This window comes from Dermacentor andersoni, chromosome 5, assembly GCF_023375885.2.
Source record: "Dermacentor andersoni chromosome 5, qqDerAnde1_hic_scaffold, whole genome shotgun sequence".
NCBI classification, from domain to species: Eukaryota; Metazoa; Arthropoda; class Arachnida; order Ixodida; family Ixodidae; genus Dermacentor; species Dermacentor andersoni.
Window position 1 is genome coordinate 50448436 of NC_092818.1, and position 18617 is coordinate 50467052.

The 18617-nt window shown below is 42.5% G+C and overlaps 1 protein-coding gene across 1 annotated transcript; it reads left to right on the top strand.

Annotated features, from left to right (window-relative positions):
- Positions 1-6: 6 nt before the first annotated feature.
- LOC126530301 (leucine zipper transcription factor-like protein 1) lies at positions 7-18611 on the top strand. The gene is made up of 10 exons (XM_050177617.3): positions 7-66; positions 159-289; positions 364-558; positions 1311-1446; positions 1549-1614; positions 1890-1976; positions 8644-8715; positions 8825-8929; positions 13727-13830; positions 14795-18611. Exons 1-10 carry the CDS (start codon positions 64-66, stop codon positions 14814-14816), a joined length of 921 nt encoding a protein of 306 aa, XP_050033574.1. The 5' UTR covers positions 7-63; the 3' UTR covers positions 14817-18611.
- The last annotated feature ends 6 nt before the right edge of the window (positions 18612-18617 follow it).

The window sequence follows — 18617 nt, forward strand, 5'->3', positions numbered from 1 at the left end:
CAACATATTGCCAACACTGCTCTGCAGAGAAGACGACTTTGCGTGCTTATCAACACTTCCGACATGGTGAGTGGATATGTAAATAATGCATTCGTGTTGATTATTTTCTAGCTTTTGTGGAACAGGACACCTGCATACATTGATGTTCATCTTTCCAGCAGGCTGGAGAGCGTGAATTAAACGACGGCCACCACGATGTAATAGTGCGCTACTTGAAGTTCTCCAAATCGCAGCGAGCCCAGCGCCTCAAAGTTATCGACAAAAGTTTCGACGACGTGAAGCATGCGAGGTATACTTTTATTTGTCTCGCATAAAGCACGAAATGGTAAATAGGGGCTGGTTTCAACGCGCATGTTTACGCAGGCTCCTCGAGGAAACGTACACGTCCGAGGAAGTTCAACAGATCCTCGACGATCTTTGCACCGTAGTGCGAGCTGAGGTTGAGAGCGAGCTTATCAACTCGGCTCATGCAAACGTGGTTCTGCTCAGACAACTCTGCAAGCAAGCGGAACAGTGGCACCTCCAGCTTCAGGCAGATATGTCGGAACTTGAAGATGGGTAAGCTCATACATGGCGTCCGCACTAGTATCTTTCCCAGCTCGTAAAACGCGAACGTGACACACATTCTCGGACGATCACTTTCGGCGATACTTTCGCATGACGTGGCGCCCAGCCAGCCAATCATCTCAGCCGGTTTTGGTCAGAAAGTGATGTCCACGAAAGTGACCGTCCGAGAATATCCCCATATGTCGGCGTCAAGAATTTGTTGGACCGTGGTATTCGAGAAAACGTTGCATTTCCGAGCAGTCTGTGAAACCGTATTCTTCCTTGTCCTCACTCTAATTTTTTCAACAAGATTGTGTTTTTGTTATGCTTCATTCAATAACGTACATGGCACCTTGGTTTGCCTGGTTCATCCAGACTTTCTAATGCCGACACGAAGCGAAACCAATGTTTCATGTCAGTGCAGCAGCTTAAACCTCTGATTGTGAGGTTCCTGCACAGCAGCGGCTTTTCATATTTGACACATGAACCAGGTAAGCAAAAATGCAGTGTGTTGTATTGAGTATTGTAGGCCAAAAATGCGATCTTGGGAAATTTTAGCGCAAGCAAAGGAGCATGGTAAGCCCAAAGTCTCTTATAATTGCTGGAGTGTGGGTTGCCATGTAGTCGCTCTAGCCAGGATCACTACAGTGATGTGAAGTAAGCACATAACTGAATTAATTGGGGGTAAAGGTTTCCTTTAGTCATAATCGTTGGCAATTTAGCTTTTAATTTGTGTATCTATATTATATGCCTCGTGTTCCCAGATCGCTAATTGAAAATGTTGGTGGCATGGAACTGGAAGGATTGAGCACAGGAAAGCAATTGCAGGCATCTTCGTCAAGGTCACACAAGTTGAGCCCCCTTGAGGACTCGCACGGACCGAGCGCTCTTCTGCAGAAAGTATGTCCCAAAATGAATTGGCGATGGATTGCTTGTAAAGAAGCTGTGATTCACAGGCTTCTTGGATTTCTCTGTGTACCCTTGCATATTTTGGTCTTGCAGGAAATAGCACGAATGAAGAGTGAAAATGCAATGCTTCGAAGTCGGCTGAAGGACGTTGAAAGTCAGGTAGGGAGGCTTAGTTTTGCAGGTTTTATATGTAATAGTAGCACCATATGGCTATTGTTGAAGTTAACAGTGGCATGACGCACAGAAAATACAGTGAATCAGACAAGCACATCTGCACTAACATTTCGCTTTGGTCAAAATCAGAGCATGTCATTCATTACCTGTTCTATCCGCATGTCCTGGCACCACTAGTGCCGGTAATGTTTGATGAAGAAGCCAAAGTTTGAGTGAGTGCATTCTGTGTATTTAAGTGACACCACTGTTTTTATTTTCAGGTTTCTCAGATACTCAACCAGAAGTCCGAGCTGGCTGAGAGGTTTAACCAGAAGAAGTGTGAGCTCCTGGAAAGCTTGAGGAACAAGGTAATGCCTTCTCTGTTGATAATTTTGGTTAGTGTCAGTTAACCTTACGTTTTGCCCAAAGTGCTGTTGCCCAAACAGCACTCATCAACACTTTTCTGCACTATATATATTGCAATTGTTGCATGAATGACGTGAAGTGCAAGTTTGTGCAAGCTGCACGTCTTTGAATCGAACCTGTTTACTTTGAGCTTGACTTATTTGTTACGGATTCACAGTGCATACACATTCATACATATCTGTCTCAATTGTCCTCTATGCATCACTTGAAGATATCTGAGGCAAATTATGCTCTAGCTACCAAGCTGTCACATTGATCTAGCCGGGATTAGATATGGAGGAGTTTTAGAAATAGCGTAGGCCCTCTGCATTCTTTTGTGCTCCTTTTGTACTCTTTCATACATCTAGCAGATTTAGTCCCCATGACTTTGGGTTCCCTATATTTCTAAGATTCCCAATTGGCACTGATCTGAAATTTCTGCCTCTTTTGAACACATGTATGTTAAAGGGTCCCTGAAACAATTTGGACAAATTTTGCAGACTCGTAGGGTGCAGCTACAGCAAAACATTCGTGCCACAATAGACCTCTCCCTCTTTGTAAACAGCATGACGTCACTTCGAGCGCCGGTCCCACCTGCCGCACCTCCTAAATGGGTGCTGGTTGGCAAAAAACGTTCAACCGGCCGCATCTCTCTGCATAGGAGCGCTGCTTGTATCTAAATTGTTGCAATCACAATTCCTGCACATTTGTATTTTCTGAAGGGACAGCATCTATGAATTTTGCTTTGAAAGTAACCGTCATATATATTACTAGCGCAACAACGTAGCATTGTTGCCAAATGCCTGGTGCCAATTGGTCAGCATGACATTGTAAAATGTAAAGTGACATCGCAATTTTCGTAAATATAATAGCATTGCATTGACGTCAATGTACTTAATTTGTGTCCACTTGCATTGTAATCTTAAACAATATACAAGAATAATTTTGTCTACAACTAATCAGTCATACCCAGTTGTGGTGCTTAATTTCCGATGGGGTTGGAATGCAAAGGCAATTGATGAAAAAGTGCACGATGAAAAACCCCAGCTGGTCAAAATTAATCTGGAGCTCTTCCTTAAAGCATTCTTCATAAGCCACTCTGCTGATTAAGGACGTTAGACACAACATTTTAATTAATTTGACCTATTGGTCATCGCGATGCGAATGTGCGAACTGTATATAAAATAATACATCATCCATTGCGTGTTAAAGGGACAGACAACCTCTTGGAACATGAATTGAGATATTCCCACTGATGGAAAGGTAGCCTATCGTAGAGGCTAGAACGAGCCATGTTTTTCTAATTAAACATAGATTTATATTTTTGGTTCTTCTCTAAAAGTCGCAAAAAATGACTTTTGGTGCCCCAAGCGGCAATAACATGAAGATGTATACGAGGCCTACCACGTGACCTTCTATTATAGTACGCAGTTCCTATTCTTCTTACTAGTATTGAAATACAGTATACTTTTTTTCTGTTATAAGTTTTTTCTAATTCACAATGTGCAGATAGGCCTTCGTTTGTAGTGAGTAGAAAAGTGGCGCTGCCTTTGCCTTCGTTTTGGATGAGTTGGCTTGGCTTGCCTATTGACAGAACGAAGACGGTGCCTAGCCAGCCATGACTTATCAGCGTTGTTTGAGGTGGGACTCTTACTTTTTTAGAGGCTGCTCAGATTGATAAATTCTGCTTACAAAACATCCACATGCTTTTGGAAGTAACCGCTGCAGATGTAAACACTACTAAGGGTGAGCTTTGCGTTGCGCCATAAAAAACTAGGTCCTTGAAAATCAGTTGTCAATCCCGTTAACTTTGCTGTGCCTGTGGCTCCAACTTTAGAAAGCCCAGTTTTTAGTGTTTATTTATATTTATTTGTTTTTATTTGCATATACTGCAGTCCAATGTAGGGCTGTAGCAGGAGTGGGAACATTATACACTACTATACATTACAAATGAAAAACACACATATACACAACAAGATGAATGGTAAAAAAAGAAGCGCTTTACATATTAGCGAAGTGCTTACCAGTGATAGCTATAAAATCTTTTAGTGATAAGTGAACAAATGTTACTGGGTAGATAATTCTAAAGCTGTATTGTACGCGGAAAAAAACTGTACTTCAGTGTATTAATATGGGCATAAATAGGTGTTGTGTTCAAGGTGTGGGAGCTAGGGGTACAACTTGCATTAGTAAATGTGATATATGGTTAGAATCAGAAAGACCAGATGTGGAGTTATCAATTGCATATAAAAGAGTTAAGGCTTCAATGTGATAACATGAAAGTTATGGCTCAATCTTCACAAAGAATGTTGAGCCTGTGTTGGTGAGAAACTGCGGCTGTAACTTCGGCAAATGAAATGGACAGATTTTCGTTGAATGTTATTGAGCAAGCTTATTTCATTTCACCAAATGACAGGTGCATATTGTAAAACAGAGCAAATTAATGTGCATCGTCACACCATAAATTTAGTGTCGTAAAGTTAAGTAATGAAACAAGAAAACACAAATGTTCACTGTTTTAGTTAAGACCCATGAAATCTGCTGTAAAGCAAGAAAATTTTACTGGGTCGCCTTTTGTGCAATCACTGTGGTGAACCGTACACATGCAGCTTTGGAAATGGTAAAATCATGCTAATAGCGCATGCATGTTCCTTGTGGCGAGGCGTACCCTGTTTCAGGAAAAGCGAAAAACATGCTATGAGCTCATTTAAAGTCGCACCTTTCTTTAAACCTATAGATTATCCTCAAAAAATTTTTTTCTCCACACAATGCAGACGGCACTGAGATTTACGGGCTCCCTGATCATCGTGTCTTATTCATTCCCACATGTAGAAAAATGACAGGCCCTGAAGTTATGCCTAGTCACTGTGACTGCCCCTATTACACGTCAAGTGCATCTGTATTTTAGAAACGAGATGCATTGCTAATCGTGCATTACGCCACACACACACACATCCACACAACAATGTGGTCTGTTTCCCTACATAAAGATGAGCCCATACTGTCAATATTTTTCGTTGCGCACACTATCACACCACTACAAACGTGGCGCATCTCCGAAGAAAAGCCGATGTTGCTGTCCTTACCACAAACAGCCGCATTGTTCACTTTCGCAAGTAAATAAGCCAGCGTCGCCAGTTTTTCATCACACAGTTTACCATACATTGTTGTTCTCCGGTACAGACTACTGCTAATCTGACTGATAATATAGTTGTGGAGGTTCATGCAAAGCAGAAAAGACGCATCCATGTGGTGCACTCCTGCACCAAGCGCTGCACGACTGCACCTAGCCGAGAGTTGGCGGAGGCAGTGTTTTGCCAACCAGAGCCACTGCACACGCGCCAGTGACGTATTCAGGGAGAGGTCTATTTAAGTGAAGTGTCTCATATTAGGAGAGCGCTAGGTGATTGCAAGTTACCGTCCTCCCTAGCCATGCTTTTTCTCCTCAACTTTTTCGCCAAGCAATTGGGGCTATGCTCCAGCTTCACTGGCTCTGTGTCATGACGGGACATCGTGTCGTCTACTTCTGGTGTCTTGAAGCCAGTGTGTCAAAACTTTTCAACCTCTCCGCTATCTGCCTGGCCGTCGATCTCCAGCGAGAGCTATCCAAGCAGCGTGCCATGCGAGTCTTCTGTCTTGGCGCTGAGGGTGCTCTGAATTCCGGTAAATGCAGGCAAGCTGGGCGTTGTGACGGATGGCTGGCAGCATAAACGTGAGTGGCCTGCACGGTGCGGCCACCTGGTGGTGCATAGCTCAACAAGCCAATTACAGAGCTACAAATATTGCTGTAACCGAGTGTAAAACATTTTAATTAAACTTTGAAAGAGACAATGTGTTCCCGATTATGCTGCTGCCGTAAATTTACATGAGCAGAAAAGTAGAAGGTTAACTTGGTTACTGCTATATTAGCTCTGTGTTTGTCTGGTTGAGCTCTGTGCCACCAGGTGGCTGCAGCCTGCAGGCCATTCTAGTGTTCCTGTATATGCTCCCGCAGGGAGCAGAGTTGCGCATAGGTCTGCCGCCATGATCCAGCTCTGCAGCGAAGCCACTCCTCGCGCGCGCAGGAGCCAAATGCCGCGTGGTGTTCCGCCTTTTTCTCTAGTGGTCGCGAGTTACAAGCGCCAATGGTTCGCAGCCACTTAGCAAAGAGCACTTCTTAATACAGGCTACGCTCGAACGAGTCATTCGTGCAGCCGGAGGGGGTGGGCTTCCAACCAACCGAAACTTTGTATGTACCTATGTAAACACGCATATACAAACACACACACGAACGTATAAATAGGGGGTAGGACCGCCTTCGATTCCCCAAAATAAAGTATTCCCGTGGCTCGAACAGCTCCAAAGTTCGCTCGGAAATGCGCAGTACATTGCCACAAAAAGCGGTGCAATGATTTTCAGCATGCATATGAAGTTGTCTTATCATGGTCAGAAAGCAAGAAATGTTTTAAAGAGTGTTTAGAACTTCACACACGTAAGGTGGACACTTAGCGCATTTTGGCTGCCGAAACCAGCCGATTAATGACCGTCGCCAAGAGAGCTATCGTGCCTGCAGTTATGTCAGTGACCGTTAACAGAGCGCCATTTATCACTAACCATCGTTCACAAAAGCTGCACGTTTTCGATACATGCGGTGCAGACACAGATTTAAGCGCATTTCAAATGTTGACATGCGCACATTTTAAGCAAAGCTTACTTTTATTTACTATTACTATTTAGTAGTACTTACTATTTAGTAGTGCTTACTATTTAGTAGCAGCAAATCTGCAAGTAGAAAAAGATTCAAGATGGAAGAGCTTCTAGCTGCTCCTCTGAACGCACGATCGACAGCCCACTGATTGCAATGGCGATGGTACTGACGGAAACGACGAGTTCGCATGAGTCGGCGATGCGCCCGTAAAGTTGGCTTCGCAGCGGCGCGGATCATTTGACGTCATTTTTCGCGCTCGGCCAATAGCGGTGCGAGCGGCACCGGAAAAGTTATGCGCAACTCTGCTCCCTGCGGGAGCATATACAGGAACACTAGGCCATTCATGTTTGCACCTCCGCCCATTTGACACAACACCCAGTCTGCCTGTGTTTATTGTAATACTGGACACACTAAAATTCTCTATGCGGTAGTGAAGTGAAGGCTGCAAATGTGCAGATCCTGGTGCCGATCGGATACCGACAACACGATGTGCTGCAGCCACTCCGCTTGCCTGTTCCTTGCAGACAGACACGATGTCACAGCTTGACATGCTGCCAATCGCTAGTTTTGCAGTCTACAACGCAGTAAGGATGATTCGTGGTCCTCGTGAAGGGAAACCTTGAGACTAACACTCACCGCGCAGCTCGAAAGTTGAAAAATTATCAATGACACAATCTGAGCAGCCAATCGCATAGGTTGCCTGACATACATCATGCATGCCTGCTGCATAGATGGTAATGAGGCGGCTTGCAAACTCAGGGGGGCAGCACCACTGTGATTGGTAGCGATGCAGATTTTTAAAACTTCATAATAAATTACACGCTTTTCATGGAGTACTAAATTGGGTCACTTAATGATCAGGAAGACCTACCCCAATGACTCGTAAAATCAAAATCGTAAAAATCGTTTAAGGGTGCCTTTAACTTCACTGCTTTCATCCAGTGACAGTCACCCCACCTAGTGTGAAAAGCAAACATGGTTATCTTTTTTGATTGGCATCATTTTTAAACTCTACCATTCATGAAGTATATATGAGGGCACACTCACCACGAAGCCGCGGCATCTACAGTGCATCTTTCAGTGCGCTCATGGTGGTGTGATTGCTTTGACTGGGCATCTTTTGAGATCTTGAAATCAAATCTTGAAATCCACAGAGTTGCACAAGAGACGAAGCAGAATATGTGCATATTTTGCATTGATTTTGTTGCAAGGCTTCAGTGCATTATCATCTTTAGCTGTCGAGATAATTTGTATGTGTTACTGCCCCCTGCTGGCCTGATTGACCAAACAAGCGCACTGTGCTTAGCCATACCAACACACACTTTCGAGCACATGTTAATTTGAATGTAGTATAGCCACTGATCTTTTCTGTGTTTAATGTAGTCTCAAAACAGAAAATAGCCCCCTCAATGGCACTGTTCCAAGTTGAAAATTAAGTGTTCATCTTGAAGTTGCCCTGCCATCTAGGGGCAAAATGTCTTTTGGTTTTTGAAAAGTGAGTTGTCAGTAGTTTGCTTGGAAATAAATGTTTTCCTTTTTATGTAGCCTTTTTCACTGTAATTAGTTGTGCATTCTTCTTGTGCCTTCACCAAAATAAGGATCTTATTGGTGTCAGGATCTTGGCATTAGGATTGACACTTCACGTTGGTATTTATCGTACACAAAGTTTCCGAAGCAGTTGCATGAATGTTATGATATCACTCAGATGCTCTACTAGCTTTGTATTCAGCAGAGATTAAAATGCAGGTATTGGCAGTTTTTCAAATCATATGCATTATTGTAAAGTATACATTGCAGAATAAGGAAATATTTTTTTTTATATATATATAAACTACTATAGTATTTTCACAGTTGTGTGCCTTCTGTTATTGTAATCTATGGAAATTTTATGCTCAGCTGCAAGAATGTTTTATGACAACGTTGATTTCATATACCCCTTTCAGGAAAGAAAAATGGACGAATCAACAGAGTTTATTGAAGACCAAATGACCAAAGTCAAACTCGAAATGGAGGAGGTACTTTGTCATTTACTAAGCTCAAGTTTTGGCATGCTTTGTGACAGGTTTTAGTATTGCTGTGTACAGCCTTGGACGATAGTTATTATCAATATTTTCTTTTCTTCAGAGCCTAAACAAAAGCCGGTTGTCGCAGCAAAAATTGGAATCTGATTTGGTAGTGACAAAGCAGAAGCTTCTTGAAGTGCAAGCACAGCTGGACTTGGCCGAAAAAGTAAGTAAAATGTTGAAGTTTGCTCCTGTTTACCTTCTGTTGACAGGAAATGATTTTTTAAATTTTACCTCATCTTATGTAACAAAGTTGCATTTTACTATAACAGAAATTCTATAATTAAAAGGTTGCATTGCAATTCAACACCCATGATCTCAACTACTTGTAAGGCAGAGGTTGACTTGAACACTTGCTTGGTCTACATCAAACCTATGGAACGTGAGAAGGACAAAGAGAAGCAGTGATGGTGGTTATGTACAGTCAACCATAATTGTTTATTGGCCACAGGATCTGAAACAACATTGAATGTTCAAGCAGTTTATGACCATATCCAGTAAAACCGTACAACACTATGTTGTTCGCATATGCTAATTACAGGCTGGAAATGCTGCGTTCTGAGGACGGGGAGATATTCAGCTTTTTCTCAGATCCTGTTGTCCGTAACCTTTTGTGGTTGACTGTGCATGTCAGAGAGATTTGAATGTGTAACTTGCACTGTGATTTTTTATGAGAGGTACAATGTGTTAGAAATGTGTCATGTGCAGTTGGCATCAAAGGTTTACAGACTGCAGATCTGAGAAAAATTGAATGTTTCCACAGTCCAGACATGCAACCTGTTATCTGGATTTCTAGTCTGTAATTAGTACAGTGAAACGTCGTTAAACCATAGTTGGCTGGAGCTTGGAAAAAGTATGTACTAAATGGCAGTACTGCTTAACCGAAAGAGCATGAGATCGCCCCCTTACCTGTCAAAAACGGAACTCGGAAAGAGTGCGATGAAAGGGTTTGAAAAAACATGCAGTATTTATTCACTTCGTGCGACAAAAGTGTTATTTTCCTTTGATGCCGCGGTGGCCTAGCAGCGATGACAGCAGCCTCAAACTTGCTGAAGCTACGAGCCAGCTTTTCAGCCATTCCCCTCTTCTCGGCAAACACTCGCATGGCAGATTCTTCGTTGGCATTGAATATTCTCCGTGAACGGGCGCTGTAGCGCTGCAGAAATCGTGGAGTGCCTTTTTTATTGCGGGGTGCTGTTCTCGTCACAACGACTGCATTCATGAGGCTGATGTAACGCGCAGCTTCTGCCACTGTCAGGCCTCAATCTCCCGTGCTGCACTTTCCATGTCGTCCTCATCACTATCGTTAGGCGACACTTCGGCAACAAGAGAGGCGCAACTATGGCGAAAAGTCCAACCTTGTAGCCAACATCTCTTCACGGTCGCTGCAGCGCTGCTGAGCAACTTCTTCGCATTACAAATGCCGCACAGCGTAGTCAACAGTAGATCCCTGTCGCATGCCTTCGCGTCAACGCTGACTTCGTGTCACGTTCGATAGCACAAACGATGCCTAATTTTTCGTCTATGCTGAGCACCCGGCATCTTTTTTATTCGAGCTTCGGCATGACGTGGGTCCTTGCTTGCACGACGCCACAACGCTCTCTGGCACAGCACGGTACTGAAATGATGTTGATGTTGATGTGGCATCATAAGCAAACACACAGGGCGCTTGGAGGCCATTGTTCTGATCTCTGGGGCTTGTTGTTCTACCCGGCTGCCCGATAGGGACGATGCACCGCCGTGATTGCGCAACGAAGAGTGGAAACATTACATGTTAACCAATATGTACGCAATAAGCTGCTACGGTTTATGCGGATACAAAACGCATTATGTTCAATGGCCGCTGAGTCAGGGATTTCACTTTACTACTTTTAAAACAAAAGTAATGTTTAAGCGGGTATGGTTTAACGAGGTTTTACTATATGTGCAAACAACATGGCATTGTAGTTTTACTGGCATGGTAAAAAACTGCTGAGAAATTAGGTGTCTTTTCTGATCCTGTAGTCCATAGAGGCCGACTGTTTTCTCTAGAAGTAAGTACACCATAAGAAATATTGCAGAATGTCTAGAATTGAAACTATAGAAGAATGGGCTTGGAAAAAACGTGGAAATAGGGCTGAGTTTTGCTGAACGGTTAAACTTGAAACATGTGCATTACTGCTAAGATGATGGTATTAAAGTTGAAAAAAGGATGATAATTGCAAATGCAGTTTTCTTCATGTTCCTATAGCAACATGGCAGTGCCACCAAGGGCCTGCAATCACCCAACATGTGGTCAGCAGGTGGTGCACTATATATCACAGAACAAGGGTGGGAGCTTGTGGTGGTGGGTTGCCTTCTTAAAGGGGCCCTCTAACCCTTTTCCGGCCAATATTTATCGGTCGTGGGCTGCGTATATTGACTGTTGCAAATTTAAACGCAACAAGAACAGCAGCAATAGGGGTACACAGCCCACAAGTTATTCAGCCGAGAAATTTCTAACTACAAGGAAAGAAATGCATGCCTAAACTCGAGTTTCGTATGGTCTCCCATCCCTATTTCTGCTGCCCACTGATGGGCTGCCAATGGTAAGAGCTCCAAGCACATATCAGAAGTTGACACTCCACGATTGCCTGTTTTGCGCTCACAGACTTCGATGTGCTGATCGCACCTTTGCCATGGTAACAAACTAAGTGGAACCTCACCATGCTGTCTTGGTTACGCTTTTGAAGGCAAGGCTGGTGTAAGTAATGAGCTTCCCTGATGATAATGACTGAGAGGCGCGGCTATCACTACTGGTCACGTGTCCTGGGACTGCGCAAGGTCTCTTCTTTTGTTCTCTCATAGTCTGCGCAGGCAGCTCAGCACAGCTGCGCGAATGAGAGAATGAGAAGTGTGCACCGACAAGAATGCACTGAGGTGAAAAACTTTTAACTGCCTGAGAAACACACGTGAATGTATTACACATGTTAAACGAGGTGATGAAGCGAGAAGCTACTTGTGCGCACACTTCTTTGTAACATGGAGCATTGCTCAGAAGTCAGAGGCAAAAGAGCAGCAACTTCCGTGCTTTGTAGTTGCAGTGTTTTTTTTTTAAAGATAAAAAGTACAACAAACAAAAGTAAAGCCACACCTTTATCATGTTCTTGATGCAGTGCAGTGGTTATATGTAACTTTGTTTTTAACTAGTCACGGACGAGCGAGTGGTGACTTCGATTCTGGCACAAATGCTTCTAGCGAATGACATTGGGCCATGATGGGGTCAGCAGCGATGTAATTTTGTTTGCATCAATGAAATATTGAATATATTTATATTGGTGCTTTGACCTACACTAGAAGTGTCTCCAACCATCAGTCTTTGCAGCCTGCAGCAGAAAGATGGTGGCTTGAAACGTGTTTGAGGGCCCCTTTAACATGTACAAAACTGACATGGAGCATTGCAGCCATTAGTGGTATTGACAATGCTGTCTTGAGTTGTCGACCACAACCGCATTCTAGTTTACAATGACAGGTGGAAAGCCGTCATGGAGCCTAGATTACGTGAAGGAAATCTATAGATGAATAAAAATTGCCTGGAGCTTACTGATATTCTTGAAAAGGGAAGTATATACTCTGTGCATTTTACCAGCACCAACTTCTTGGGGAAGCTTGAAATGAAGGAAACTTGAAATGAAGCTAAAGGTCACGCAACAAAGACATGGCAGTTAAATTAATGAATTCAGTTCAGAAGTTCATGCAAGGGTGTAGATTATGTGGTCTGCGAGTGTAGCAGAAGGGATGCCAAGAGGACGAAAAAAGGCTGTTAAGGATGACAGAGATTTAGGTGCTGTAATGAGAATAGGAAATTAGCAGGTGGATGATGGAATCAGCTGTTACAGGACAGGGGTAGTTGGAAGTTGCTGGAATAGTCTCTATTTTAGCCTGCTATTGATATAATGATAACAGGTGTTGGGGAAGAGGCATTTGCCAGGCCCCCCAGGGGCACGGGCTTAGCTTTGGTGTGCTTTACAGCATGAATTGGCCTCCCATTATAATGAATGTATGCAAAAGGGACCAGCTCTACCGGTTATGGCATCGCACTGTTATTGCTTTCTGCTGGGATCACAGACTTGCTTCTTGCAAGGGCTGCATCATTTCGATAGAAGCAGAACGCGATAACAGCTGTCTTCTGAGATTTCAGTGTGTGCCAGTGGAATCTACAAGATAAATGTTCATGCAGCCTTTTGCTATAGCATCCATCTGTGTTATGGTGAATATTTCAGGAATGTTCAACCAAAAGAAAGGTCCACCACATCATGGCCTTTTCACTGTTTTCCACTCTATGTGCAGAGCTTGCTTTGCAATTGTTTAATTCATGCTCTCCTTGGCCATACCTTCGTGGTTGCCATTTTTGTCACTTGCATAATGGCGGCCAAGTTTCGCCTTATGCATTTCCCTCTTTCTTCCGCTCTGGGTACTATATATTTCATTGTACATAATCATTGAATGTTAATAGCCAGTGCTTGGTTTGTCCTCCTTGTTAACCTCCTTTCTTTAATACTTTTTCTTCACGTTTAATATGTGACCTTCTTTTAGAGCCATTGTGAGGGCCCTCCCCTTCAAGTGGCCAAAGAGACATTATCTCCTCTCTAAATGGCCTTAAAAAGTTATTGGACCAATCATGATAGCTCATTGGCTGTGGTGTCTTTATCGCCTTGTGTTGATCAATCCATCAATCTTCCAGTTTCAAGCAGGTGGTATTATTGCGTGCATCTTGCTTCGGCCATCAACTATTGGTTGTCTGCAGTACTAACAGCAGCTGCACACTGATGCTACATGTACGTGCACACAGACATAAAGAAAGGCACTCTGCTTTTAGCCTCTGCTTTGCATTCATTTATGTTGCGTTACTAGACGGTTGCATTATTACCATCCAATGTGTTACTATGCTAAAGAAGCGGTGCGTCTCTGTGCAAGCTAATTAAAGAAAAGTTGTCTCTCCCAGGAGCTGGAAAAAAAGTTCAGCCAAACCGCAGCTTACACAAACATGAAGAAGATGCTGGCCACTAAGAACGATCAGATCAAGGAGCTGCGCACTGTGCTGGCTACGTGAGTCGTTGCTTGAAGCACACGGAAAGCCTCGGGCATCTCCGCACACTTGCACTGAGGGCTTGTGCACACTGTCGCCTGCAAGCCTGCATCTTTGTTTGCTCTTTTGTTGTTTCTTTTTTTTAATTTCTTTATGTGCATCCATTGCAGCGCACGAAAGCGTCGCTGAAGCATGGGCTTCTCACCTACCACATTGTATACCTCAATCATACTCTTGTAAATTTAGTGTCACTTTGAGCGAGCTCACTTTGCTTCAATGAATGTGATTTTGACAACTTGGTGCCATGCGGCAAAATGAAAAGCCATTCAGATTTGATGGCAGTGACAATGGGAGGCTGAAACACGCACTTCAAGTGGCTATTTATATTTGGGATTGGCCATTGTGTGGTGAATGCGTATTGTGTTGCTAGAGGCCTAGTCAGGTGACTGCTGACGTTGCCTTTCGCCTCCCGCATCATGACAATCACGTGTTGTCAAGCAAATAAATAAATGTTACTTTCTTAAAGTTAAATATTTTTTAACAAACTGCATGGGCAGCAACACCACCACGCACCTGGGCAGTATTCTAATCCACTGTTCCACATGCAAGGTAGGTCATGATACCGGCTGCTGCTGAAATAGAGGATCGCAATGGAGAGATGATTCTCTTGTAGTGGTTTTATACAAACATATTAGTAAGAAAATTTGCACCTAAATACAGCGCTCCTAGTTTTCTTTCTTTTTTGCTGCTTTTTTTCACGCTTGCAACAGCTATTATCAAGGCTGCATTCGATGGTGCTGGACGAAGTGAAGCAGGTTCACCAAACAATGTGACTTTGAGTGTCATTTCACTCTGCCTTGTGACATCCTCTAAAGGACACAAATATCAAGTAATGCCTGCTCAAAGTGGCACTAAATTTGCTCATGTGAAAGTGTCTCACTCTGGGGCACGCTTTTGTGACACATGCATTCTTGTTTCCAATAGGTTTCAGACTGGAGAGGCGTAGAGACGAGAGAGATTGTCGAGTTTGTAAAGGTGGCAGTCTGCAGTGTATAAAGGCAGCTGCTTAGAGCGCTGGAACCTTCTAGTCTTTATTTATTATTTCTTTATAATACTAGATGCTCAACTTTGTCATTCGGTGCTTTATGACCACTATTGTGATGTCATTGTCTTTCTTTTTTTCTTGCTTGTTTATTTGACATTGCATTCAATGTTCTTTGTGTGATGTTCAGTGCAATATAATTTACTATGCTGAGATCTACGACATGTTCTTTTATCAAGTAACATTAGCGTTGAATTTGGTGGTGTATAAACACTGTTACTGCACCTGAACACTATTTTTAAGCGCATTTTTCACACATTCATGGCAATTTTTGATGGGGTCATTCTGTTATCCTTTGTTTTCTTGTACATGAGTTCATAGTACTTTTCACATATGTGAAACTAGGTGAATTTTCTATATTTGTACACAGGCAGATTGGTGACTCACAAGAAAAAAGGCCGTTAGAAACACTTCGATCTGTGATAGGTAACACATTTACTGTGATCTACTAGCTGCTTTAACCTGTATACACGACGCATTTAAGGCAGCTGGAATGTTAGCTCTCACCTGTTTGCTAATGTTAGGAAGAAAAGAAAAGCACGGTTGTCTCTTGTAGAAATCAATATTTTCACAGTAGGGAAAGGCACATCAGGTAAATGTGATATTTACGGTACGTATGGGCAGAATCAACAGGCCTTTTTTTTGCTTACATTTGAAAGTCGATGTTAAATCCAGCGATAGTGATAGATTAGGGCCCTCTATATCTCCATTTTTCTCGAGAGCTCCTGAGAAAATGCCACTTGAGGAAACAAATAGTAATACGGTTACACCTCAATTTGACAATGAAATCAAGGCTAGCAAGGCACTGAAGTGCATCGGACTGAGGATGTTACGGTATCGAGCTCCCAATAGGATTGTCATTTTTTATTGAAGCAAATACAAGATCTTGCATTGCTTTGTTATTTGCAGTATTTGGGAAAAAAATCATACTCTGCTTTTCACATTTGCACTTAACCAAAACCTAAATTTCTCAGTTAAATGGTGGCAGGTGCCATGAAATTTGACAGCACCGATTCCACTGACTTTCATTAACTCTCCCTCATTCCCATGGTGCAAGAAGCATTTGATGCCTCTCATCTTATGCTGATGGCAAAGACTGAGGAATGAAATTTCTGTTTATATTGCATTGTGATTTTGGCCATCCAGTCAGGTAAGAATATGTTGCTCTGTATACAATACTACTATGCTTATTTTTGTTTCAAGAAATCAGAAGCAAAAGAAAATTACCTGATAAAATATTTTCAACACATCCATTGCTTTATTTCGTTTGTGGCAGAATGTCAGTGCACTGTTGGCATTGAAAAATATGGTGGTGTGAATTGTGTCCAGGCTGTTGGTGGAGCCATCATTGTCACTGAATGTTTCTCGAGCATAGTGCCACCTGATCAAGTTACATAGGGCAGCACGAGTGTGTCCTATATTGAAATATAATAAAATTGGCTAAACTATTTTATTTCATGTCCAGATTCAATTCAACCATTTTATTGGCATTGGTTGACCATTATTTAAAAATTATACTGGGACACAAGATTTCATTGGGGAGCTAGCTCTGAATCCCATCTATCAATTTCCATGCTAATGAAAGCTCTAATCTTAGTGACAGTGGGGACATTTTGGAGTATTAATCTATCACTTTAGCCCGACTTAACATTTGCTCCTACTGCCCTTTTGAAGTTCAAGACGATGTCGTGCCAGCTTGTAGTGTGCGTGTTCTGTTTGCATTTCAGCAGCATCACACCTTAGGCAAAATAGTAGTAGAGAATATGATATGTTCAACACACACAGACACGCAGTTCCAAACACACAGAAGGCCCAATTATTTCGCACATGGGTACAAAGGCTCGAAAGGCTTATGTTAGATGTGTGCTTTGGTGGGTAAGCTTGTACCTATACACTTCACAGGAAAGTATAGCCTGTACGCAGGTTCGCGTTTTGCAGTTATAGTTGCACATTGTTCTAGTCGAAGAAAAAAAATGTTATTTATAAGCACCAGCAAGGAATACACTAGGAAAATACTTGCATAGAGCTTGTTGTAGATATTGTACGTGCATTGTTCAGGTGAACAAGCTGTTTTTACTGGTATTATTACAGGTCGTTGCACATTGTACTTGATATATGAATATATACGGGGTGCTGTGAAAGCAGAATTTTTCTGTTACATGATGCATCATTCTTAAATACCTCTGTGCACAGTAAGCTTGTTCATCTCCAAGTGGTACGTGTTGGTTCTTTAAGGCAGCCTTGGTGACTGCACGACTCCAGCATCATGAAATCTTGTCATAAAGAAATGGATGTTCCTCATCACACATGAATGAATGTGGGAAGGACTGTATTTTGCTGTTTAATCGCTAGTGCTGGACCTGCAGGTAGAAACCCCTATTTCGAGAGTTCAAGTTTGTTCAGTGCTGTTGCCTCGTTAAGAAGTATCATTCTTTTGGTGGTCCAGCAACTCTAGTCACCGAGGTTTTCAGTTGTGTGCAACCCAGCATGTCTGTCTTTGGCTGCGAGATTGTTGTATTAGTTTCGAAAGCTTTGGACCACCACCAGACTAAGCTTTACCGACATGTTTGCACCTTCCTAACCAGCTCTAGAGTGTGCAGGGGCAAATTGTTATACCAATTGCCTAACTCTTTGTGCAGCCTCGTTTAATGCTCAGGAAATACCAGTAAGAGGTTAGGCACTTGCAAAGTCTGGTTTTGACATTTCGGGCCTAGTTGAAAAACACTTAGAATGCACCGTAAAACCCATGCATGAAAGCAGCCCAAATGTGTTCTCTACTTGCAGCCTTGGCTGGCAATTAGTGTTTTGTCATTTACTCTACACGCAACCTATGCTCATTAAGTTGGCCAATGTACAAGCACACCGATTACTAGAGGGAAAGTGGCACTCCAGTCATTCAGCCACTGTGCAAATCAAGGGCAGCCCATGGACTTCTCATTTGACGTAAGTTCATAAAGATTAAATTTTTACAACGAATACATCGTTACTTAACACCCACTACCTATAGCAGTCATGGCAGCCAAGAGTACTTGTCGCTGAAACTGGTCTGATCAGTTACATTATATATATATTTAATGTCTCATATGGTGATTGTTGGTAGTAGTTGTAGTTCTAGATTTTTACCATTTAATAGTACAACATATCGTTTCTAGTACAACATATTTGTGTTGAAAGATGGGGTCAGTATAACAAAGGACAAGGTCATTAAGTCGAAATGGCACTGCCCATCAATTTCCATGCTGCATGGAACACAAGACTGCTGGTTCTAGTGTCCCAGTGAAACATGTTACAGATGTGGACAACAAAATCAAAGGAAGAGACACACCAGTCAGAACTGTTATGCATATGTAATACTACAATAGTATTTGTAGTACGAAACTGACCCATGGAGTTTCAGGAGAGACAGCTAAAGGTAAGCCACACATGTGCGTGATGTCAGTGTTATCCCTGCAGAATTCATAGATTCTTCTCTACCATGTGTTTAGACATTGACTATAAGTTTTTGTTCACTAGCTCTCAAAGTGTTTTACTTCACTTGACTATGTACAATATTGCAGTTTCATGTCTTGAAGTTCATGTCATGTTGAAGTTTATCTTGGCAGTGCACAGTAAGAGTCTAACTTGATGGCTCTAGTTTTTGCTGAGGAGTTGTTTCTTGTGTATCTCGGTGAATAAAGTATTCTATTCAGTTCACAAAAGCATCAT